Source organism: Mesitornis unicolor, unplaced genomic scaffold (assembly GCF_000695765.1).
Source record: "Mesitornis unicolor isolate BGI_N332 unplaced genomic scaffold, ASM69576v1 scaffold921, whole genome shotgun sequence".
Classification (NCBI taxonomy): Eukaryota; Metazoa; Chordata; class Aves; order Mesitornithiformes; family Mesitornithidae; genus Mesitornis; species Mesitornis unicolor.
This window is the reverse complement of record NW_010164217.1, coordinates 12,898-22,171: the sequence shown is the minus strand read 5'-3', so window position 1 is coordinate 22,171 and position 9,274 is coordinate 12,898. Positions and strand designations below refer to the sequence as shown.

The 9,274-nt window shown below is 41.9% G+C and overlaps 1 protein-coding gene across 2 annotated transcripts; it reads left to right on the top strand.

Moving 5' to 3' along the window:
• The first annotated feature begins 530 nt into the window (after positions 1-530).
• CNOT8 (CCR4-NOT transcription complex, subunit 8) lies at positions 531-6,724 on the top strand. 2 transcript variants are annotated; one of them, XM_010194201.1, is made up of 6 exons: positions 531-774; positions 2,333-2,526; positions 3,915-4,076; positions 4,901-5,045; positions 5,647-5,757; positions 6,064-6,724. In XM_010194201.1, the coding sequence occupies exons 1-6, from the start codon at positions 658-660 to the stop codon at positions 6,211-6,213; spliced, it is 879 nt and encodes a 292-aa protein (XP_010192503.1). In that variant the 5' UTR covers positions 531-657; the 3' UTR covers positions 6,214-6,724. The 2 variants fall into 2 exon arrangements, with proteins under 2 accessions (XP_010192503.1, XP_010192504.1); XM_010194202.1 differs by lacking the exon at positions 3,915-4,076 and having other exon boundaries at positions 658-774.
• Positions 6,725-9,274: the final 2,550 nt, after the last annotated feature.

The following is a 9,274-nucleotide window of genomic DNA, read 5'->3' as shown; positions in this document are numbered from 1 at the left end:
GGCGACCTCTGGGTAACGGCACGAGGGCCCGGCCGGTGGCCGCAGCGGGTGAGCCCCGGCTGGGGAAAGCTGGGACCGTTTTTGCCGTGTTCGTGCAGGAGATGGTAAACGACCAGCGATTTGTCCTCGGTGCCGGGAGTGCCATCGGCCTAAGCTGAACCACCTCCGTGTTTCCTGAGTTAGATCCGAGAAGCTCTTGTCTCTCAGTGCAGTCTGTAAAGCGTTCTGTTACTGGCTTTAAAAGCTGCTGCAAGAGCTGAGCATTATTAACATGAGGACTCCTTGCCTGTACATTTTATGCTCAAAGTTTCAGAGCTTATGCTGGGAGAAGAAGAAAACCAGGGAGAATGACTCTTGTAAATAACTGGGCTAACTGTGCATCCGGTCTTGTATCCTGAGCAGATGCTCTAGTGTTTCTTCTTCTTCAGCATGTTTATAGGAAGTGCTAAAAGCAAGAAAAAACTTGGTGTAAACTTTAAACGGGCTACTTGAATCTGAAAATGAAGATGTGACTGACTCTGCCAAAGTGTTCATTCTTCACATAAAGCGTTATTTCTTTATCTGTTTAATGCAGCACACGGATAAGATCGCGCAGCTTGCAATTCAACGCTGTCACCCGAATTCAACATCAGCTGCCTTTACTTTGGTCTCTGCAAGATGCCAGCAGCCCTTGCAGAGAACAGCCAGGTTATCTGTGAAGTGTGGGCGAACAATCTGGAAGAAGAGATGAGGAAAATTCGAGAGATTGTTCTCAGTTACAGCTACATTGCCATGGTAAATGTTTTAGGCTTGACCTAATTGCCTTAGTCAAGGGGTTGGAAAGACTTTGATTTTTGTGCGAGAAATTCTTTCCCGCTGTCCCTGTTCAAACCGAGCTAGAAGTTGTGGAAAATTAGAAAGCTGTTCAGTAGAAGCTTTCCAGAATTTAATACAAGTAATGTTGAATATGGATCGAATGTAAGATGGGGAAGAGAGAGTCCACCTTAAAAATGTGAATTAACTTCATATTTACCTATTCAGTGGGTATTACTTTATGCTGCAGAAAATGAAACAGGACAGATGTAGAACTGGGTTTAAATCTTTCGGTTTTTCTCTGATGTGTTTGTCTTTGGAATATATTTCTCCCTTTGGTGATGGAAGATGCTCTGGTGCTGTGGGACAAAAGACCTGCAAGTGACAAGCAGTTGACTGGGCTGCCTCCTTTTAAAGGGAGTCAGATGTTTGTTCTGGTGGAAGAAAAATATTTAGGCTGTTGTTATGGCAATGTGTTCAGAAAGCTTTGCTTAAGGTGGCCAGAAGCTCCCCCAGGTGGGAGGAGTCTCTTCCTGCTCTTAAGTCTGTATCTGCTTGGCTGGAGCCGTCAGCTTCATAAAGAACTGATTTTAGTTATGATACTGTAAGTTGTGCCAGCTTTGCTTGGGGATGCTAAACTTCAAGATAGGAAGAGTCAAGAGTCCTTAATAAAAGCGTGGCATAAAAACACATGGTCCTGCAAAACGTGTGGGATTTCAGTGTAGAATGCGGTTGTGGAAGTGAATCTCATTTTTTGTTGTCGTATGTCAGTGGGAAACTTGCTTCTGTTTGGTCTCCTTGAAAGTGTGTTCATGGCCTGTTCTGGTGGCTGTGCTGCAAGAGTGGACACGAAAAAAAAGTCTTGGGCAAGGAAGAAATGTTGTCAGATACACGGCTGTGGATACTCTATGAAAGTTTCTGCATACACTCATCAGTGGAAGTCATGTGACCTCAACTGAGAGTAAAAAATGGTTTGGAGGTTTGGTTTTCAGCAAAGATAGCACACAGTCACTGGCCAAGTAAAATGTTTTTCATCTAATAGATGGGTGCTCTGCTGTCAGGATCAGTTTTGATGGGCAGTACTTTTTGTTAACGTAGGCATTGGGTGTTCCTCAAAACCAGTGAAGGTGCTCACTGTCTGGACTAGCAAATGAAGATGCTCAGAGTGCGGTGTTTAACTTGTACTTAGAACAAGAGAAAACACTGAATAAATAATACCCATTTTAGTAGATTTAGGGAGAGTGAGAAAGTTATTCCTTTGCAAGAGAGGCATGTTTAGATGATGCAGTAGTGCATATTGGATGACTTTAACATTTTTAGTTTGGAATAAAACAAAACTGCAAGAATGGATACCTGCAATAAACGTATGGATGCAGTAGTTAACTTCTGTAGGGTTCTCAAGTGTCTGACTTGTAGCAGTTTAAAACCCTGTATGAATATGGAACAGGAGGAAAAAAAAGTGATTTTTTTACAGAAGAAATCACAGAATGCAGTGCTGAGACCTGCAGGTGTGGAACTGAATATTTTCCTTTTGTCCTAGGACACAGAGTTTCCTGGAGTTGTTGTAAGGCCAATCGGTGAATTTCGCAGTTCCATAGACTATCAATACCAGCTCCTTCGGTGTAACGTTGACCTTCTGAAAATTATCCAGCTGGGCCTGACTTTCACAAATGAGAAAGGAGAATATCCTTCCGGCATCAACACCTGGCAGTTCAACTTCAAATTCAACCTTACGTGAGTCTTCCGAGCCAGGGAATGAGGCTTTTCTGCTGAAGTAGTGCTTTCCTTTGGCAAATGCTGGTGTGATGTTCATCATCAGAGGCTGGTTCTGGGCAATAAGAATTCAGATTCTAACATGGATTATGTGGGAACCTATTTTGGCATGATGGAAGTTATACCCTTTCTTCTACAAATAGCCTGTCCCGAATAATTCTGTGCGCCTTTAACTTTTTTCTGAAACAACGTTATAGTCTTAAACTTTATACATTTCTTATATATAAATGCATGTCTATCTTATAAAAATAAATGCGCATGCTGTTCTCAGCAGAATGGAAAATGCCTTTTTACAGATCCATGCTAAAATATAAACTGAGATCTGAAAAAAAAAGTTAGTGCCATTGTCACAGCTGCTGAGGAGAACGGATCTTGTTATTGAGGTGTGGTGGCTGTTCCTGTCTCCTCCATGCTGCGGTATCCTGGGTCACAGTTGAAACAAGTTTCAGTATCTCTTCCCCTGTACTTGCAAAGACAAACTTGGCATAATAGCCACTAGAGCTGTCTCGAAATAAAAACGGGTTTATCAGGCAAAACATTGATTGTATGTATTATAAATCAAACAGTACTACGGAACTGTCATTGGAAAACCATCATAGCCAGTATGTGCAGATCCTACAGTTCTGGAACCCCAAATTTGCAATATTCACTTCCACAAATTTGTGAGCCTTTTAAAAGCATTGAAGTCAGACTGAAGTGGCTTTCGCAGTGTAATCGCTTCATGTGACTCAATTACTGTATTTGGCCTGCATTTTGCCCTCTGTGTCCTCGTGTCCTTTCCCCCCCTAAATGAAACAACCAAGTGAAGTCAGGTTCCAGCTGAGCTCTCCACCATGCACGCCATCACTCATCCCCGTCCTCCGTCCTTAGTCAAGCATTATGCCATTTTGTTTACTCCCAGAGATGGAGCAGGACATGATAAGGTTTATGCACTGTGAAGTGTAAAAGAAACATGTAGACAGGAATGATGCTTGGTGCTTTAGAGTTGCACATCTGCCTATCTGGGAGAACTCCCCTGTCCTCCGTGCTCTTGTCTGTAGTGCTTCTGTTCGCCTTGCAGAAAGGACATTTTTCAAAATGTCATTCAATTCTGTGGAGGTGGAATCCTTGGAATTTGCACTAGCAACAGAATTATTAACTAGTTCTGGTCGCAGAGTAGCTTGTTACGGGTGTAGGAGGCTGCAGTATTGCTATTAAAACTGATTCAGTTTGAATTTTCCAGAGACAAATGCATAAGCCAGAGAGAGCCTACTGCTCACTCCGATTTTTGAAATCTAGTGGGGGGAATTTTTCTAAAATGAGCCTGACTTGTTTAGTACCTTGAGTGCGAAGCTGCTTTTCTGCTTCAGGGAGGACATGTACTCTCAGGATTCCATCGACCTCCTGGCCAGCTCTGGGCTGCAGTTCCAGAAGCATGAAGAAGAAGGGATCGACACCCTGCATTTTGCCGAGTTGCTTATGACGTCTGGAGTCGTCCTCAGTGACAGCGTGAAATGGCTGTCCTTCCACAGGTGGGTCCAAGGTGCTCACTGGCATAGCGAGTCAGAAAACTCCTCTTGATTGAAACACTGCTGCTTTTGTCCGTGGAGACTGACACGGATTTTGAGGAGAATTAGCAACTCTGCAATTCTTACAACGGCCTTAAAGATACAAAGGCTCAGTTTAAGAAGTAAGGACACTTGGCACTTCATTTTGTACTGGCGCTTACTGTGGTCTGAATTTTCTGTATGCATTGCTTTGCAAATCCTTTCGCTGTTACAGTTTTCCTCTGTGGAAGACATTAATAACAAGCTGAAATGTGATTTCTACACTCAGTAACTTGTGTGCATTGTAAATAAGGTTTTTTTCCTTCCTTAAAATGTTGGTGGTCTTAACTTCCATCTTGTGTTTATGTAAAGGAAGAAATCTGTGTAGTTGTCTGTCTTGCAGTGCTTCAAGCAACTTGATTACAAAGCCTCCGGTCCTTGATATCATCACAAGTGAAAGGGCTTGAGGGAGGAGGTGGTCACAACAAATACTTACAGAGTTTCCTGCTTTTCTTTATTGCCTATAGCTACAGAAAATTGCAGTGTTGGGAAGAAAAGCATGTTCTTCCCAATGGCTTCACTGTTCTGCAGGTTAGCAGAGGCACTCGGGGAGCATTCCAAAGTCCTACATTGATGTAGATGAAAGGGATGAATTCTGCCTCTGATCCAGAGCAGTTTTGTCAATGTCAGATAACAGTAGGGCTTGAAAGCTACAGCATTTGAAACTCTCTTGTGAAATATGAGATATTGGTACTGACAGAATATAGCTGTTGCCTGCTTATCTGGTTTCTGTATGTTTTTGTTTTCAGTGGATATGACTTTGGCTACATGGTGAAGTTGTTGACAGATTCCAGGTTACCAGAAGAGGAACATGAATTTTTCCATATCTTGAATCTTTTCTTCCCATCTATCTATGACGTAAAGTACCTAATGAAGAGCTGCAAAAACCTCAAGGTACTTGTATCTCCACAGCAAGCAAGTGATGGATGGGTATTAACACTGTAAATGTACAGTAAGCCAAGTGACAGACCAACTCTTAAAACTGGAATGTGTATAAAAGCCAGTAGTCACACATAAACAACTATGACTAAGTTTGTATCTAACATGTATTGCCTGCCCAGACTTACCCATGTGTATATTTCATAGGGGACATTTCCATTACCTTCCAGTTTGTGTATCAGTAGTTTCAGGGGGTAATTGTAATTCAGAGTGCTTATCTTCCCTATGCAAGGTGCATGCAGTATTTCTTCTTACGTGAACTATTACGTGACTTGATTAACTGGTAGACACTCAGAGAATTGAAAATAAATTGTCTGTTGAGTCACAGCCTTGTGAGGAAGGGAAAGGGCCAGCATTTGTAACCTACGAATGTACCCACAGTCATCTCAATTATCTGCAGCAGGAAAGCAAGGTACCTCAATTTGAGAAGTGTGTGTGTACTGCTGGAATCCGTGTTGAGTTATAATCAGTGTTTGCCCTTGTGTTTTGGAGAATCGTGGCAATTTTGGTAAGAGGTGGCTCTTCCAAAATCAGAAGTGTACTGTTCTTGTTGCAGGGCGGCCTTCAAGAAGTGGCGGATCAGCTGGATTTGCAGCGCATTGGACGACAGCACCAGGCAGGATCAGACTCTCTTCTCACGGGAATGGCATTCTTCAGAATGAAGGAGGTACTGCAGTATTCCTCTCTGTGGTTGTTCTTCAGTTCCTATCTGCAAATGCCCATGTACACAATGTGGTTTTTGTTTTGTTTTGGAGTTTATTTGAGCCGTGTGGCCATCACGCTTCAAACTATCAATAATGGGAATTGTTGATATTGGCGCACACTTCTTCTGTTTACTTCTCTTCCATGTGCTTATTTCAACTCCCACACTGTATCGTAGAGGTGGCTGACTTCAAATGAGCCGTTTAATTAACATTAGGTGCTTTCTGATTTAGAAATGCAGTTAATATCTGTTGTTTTTTTTAATCTGCAGTTGTTTTTTGAGGATACAATTGATGATGCAAAGTATTGTGGGCGGTTGTATGGCCTTGGCACAGGAGTGGCTCAGAAACAAAATGAAGATGTGGACTCAGCCCAGGAGAAAATGAGCATTTTGGCTATTATCAACAACATGCAGCCGTGATGAGCGGTACCTCTCAGCAGAACGTGGTTACCATATTGGCAGCTGCTGTCCTCAACCATTTTCCCTAATACTGTCTCAAACAAAAGACACTTACAATACGGCCTGCAGTTTTGCTGAAGAGCTGCATCTTCATTTGAAACCCAGAAGAGAGTTGACTGAATTCCTAATGCCAGCATTTGTGGTTTGCCATCTTTTTAATACCAAGGGCAAAAGACAGAACCTATTGTGAATACCTCTGTTTTTTTCCTCTTTATACTGTACAGAATCTGCAAGGAAGACTTAACGGTAGAATATTCAGTAGAGCGAAGAGTCTGGAAATCCAGTGAAAATGGACACAGACATGCACACAAATTTCCAAATTGTGCTTTATAAAGCTTATTTTTAAACTTCTGCATGTTATGAAGGTGACTGCTTCACCTCATGTTCTGCTTATTTTATCTTTGTGTAGTCTGTAGAAATTGCTCCCTTTGATCACTGCAGAGGTTCGGGAACAGATGACATTAAAATGATCTTTGCAGCTAAAGATACTCAGAGATTTGCTTTAATAACAGTGGGAATGGATATTACTGGAGCTGACTTGATCAGCTCTTCATGATTTCTAATTCTGCGTGGTACAGGTTTGACCCATACTAAGTCTCAGCTTAGTTCTTACGGGCATTAATAAACTGTTATGGAAATAGATTGAGAGCTTAACAGTTCACCTTTGCTTGAGGACCTGGACAGGGGACTGGAGCACTACTCTGACTTCAGTCTTCAGCTTAACCTACAGATCTCACTCTTCTCATTGCAGCACAGGTATTTCAGCAGATCAGTAAATATTTGGTCCTCTTCTCCCCACCTTCTCCAGCCCCTAACTTTACTATATGCTGAACAGACAAAGCAGCTCAATTTCTCTTCATTATGAACATCTGAAAAGTAGGTAGAGGATGGAAGAACAACTTGGGATTCTGACTTCTTTAAAAATGAGCTGTTTACTCATGTCTACTTTTTTTTTATTTAATGACATATCTTAAAAAAACAAACCACAAAGCAAAAAAAAACCCCCAAAAACCCAGCTCTTGGATATGGCAAACTTGAAGTTTTAAGACTTTATCTTGCATTTTAAACAGGCTTCAACAAGCCCTCATTAGGAGTTGAGGTTTAGCGCTGGTATTTAAAATGCTTGTAAATACTACTTGTTTTTAATTTTTTGTAAAATAAATTTTTTAAACCAGGCCTTGTTTTGGATTTTGCATCAAGCACTATAGTTCCTAAAGTTCAGGCTTTGGAATCTGAATCTGAGCAATACATGCTTAGGGAAGATGCTCACGGTTCCTTTTTCTTCTACTGTTTATGATGTGCTACTGGGGTAGTTCTTAGTAAAATCTGCTTTTGAGCTTATTGTACGCTAGCTGATCAGAGTTGAGCTTAAAAATCTCTTTGGGAGACTTACTCTCTTTGGGCTTGTTGCTCAGCACAGCCAGCAGCACGAACAGTTCGTGACAAATCTGTTCTGTGTGAAGTTTTCCCGTTTTATTTACTCTAGGGGTTCTTAAGTACAGAAGGGCTGTTTGGTTACACGCTAGCTCCACCTCCTGGTTTTCAAGTACTTCGTACAGAATTTACCAAGCTCAAGTTAGTGGCAACAGTTCACCAGCTTAACACATCTACAGAAGGATCTCCTTTTGGTGTAACCCCTGGCTTTCACCTCCTGCTCTTCAAGTTGTTCTGATGCTTTAGTCAGCTTGGAGCAGGAGATTTGTTGCTGTCAAGTCTGCATTTCCAGCTCTTGATCTGGAAAAATCCATGCCTCCTACTTCTTTTGTTCTTTAAGTGATTCTTGTGCTTACCAACCTTTGAAATTCATGACCCCCTCAGCCCCCAATCCTACCATGAGCTTTTCTGCTGCACTTAAAAATTTGCTTCTAGAAATTACTACGATAGATGTTGTGTTCACTAAGACTTTCAGCCTCATTCTATTCTTAGGAAATATTAAGTTTTTCTATCACATAGAATCACAGAACGTCAGGGATTGGAAGGGACCTCAAAAGCTCATCCAGTCCAATCCCCCTGCCGGAGCAGGAACACCCAGATGAGGTTACACAGGAAGGCGTCCAGGCGGGTTTTGAATGTCTCCAGAGAAGGAGACTTCACAACCTCTCTGGGCAGCCTGGTCCAGGGCTCTGGTACCCTCACTGAGAAGAAGTTTCTTCTCAAATTTCAGTGGAACCTCCTGTGTTCCAGCAGGCAAAGCTGTCAGGTAAGCTGTATGACTGGTCAAAATGTTGCATGTTTAAGACTCCAGAATCTAGGACTGAAGAGCAGCTCTTCTTGAGAACTTGACAGTACTTTGCTTTTTGCTACAGTGATGGTAAATTTAGTCTGTTCAGCCGTGGGTGTTGCTAAAAGCAGTGACTGTCACTTTTCCTGACCTGGACAAATCCCTTCTCTCTTGCCAGTTGTGCTGCAATCAAATGTAAAAGATCTCACCCTCCCTCTTACGTAGTACAGGTGGCTTCACCATGCAAAGCAAAGTCACAGCACACACTTGTTTTGTCTGCTGAGTTTGACTGATGGAGCAGTACTTAAATGCCAGTCCCTGGTGGTAGAAGACTTTATTAATAAAGAAGGGAAAATAAACTCACAATGCTGTTAAGAACAATACCAGCTTAAGGGTCAGTTTGCTTACAGAAACTTGCTTTTCCTTAGGGCAGCTACTGTTCCTTCTCTGCAGCAAAACTGATAGAGCTGCTCAAAACTGTTCCTCTTGCATGTAAATTCCAAGAGCTTTCACTGCCATAACTTCCAACAAATTTAAAAAAAAAGTCTATACAAAAAGCCTGTATACAGTTCAAAGCCACCTACTGCTTCTCAATTTAACACAATTTCCTTTAGTAGTTAGTAGCTCATGCCCACAAGTGAGTCTGTAAAATAAACCTGATTATTTTTTTCTAGTTTTATCCAAAGCAGTAGCCTTCAATAACAGCACCCATCAAAACAAGCCTTCACTTGAAGAAAGAACAGCCTTGGTGGTGTTAAGCAGCTGTAGGCAGCTCAAGGGAGATGGTTTGGTCTCAAAGTG

What these genes read in the sequence shown, in the direction of transcription:
- CNOT8 (XM_010194201.1), top strand. Translation starts at nt 658, where the DNA reads ATGCCAGCAGCCCTTGCAGAGAACAGCCAGGTTATCTGTGAAGTGTGG. An exon ending in AAATGGCTGTCCTTCCACAG is followed by an intron (nt 4,077 to 4,900) that starts GTGGGTCCAAGG and finishes TTTTGTTTTCAG; the next exon opens with TGGATATGACTTTGGCTACA. An exon ending in CATTCTTCAGAATGAAGGAG is followed by an intron (nt 5,758 to 6,063) that starts GTACTGCAGTAT and finishes TTTAATCTGCAG; the next exon opens with TTGTTTTTTGAGGATACAAT.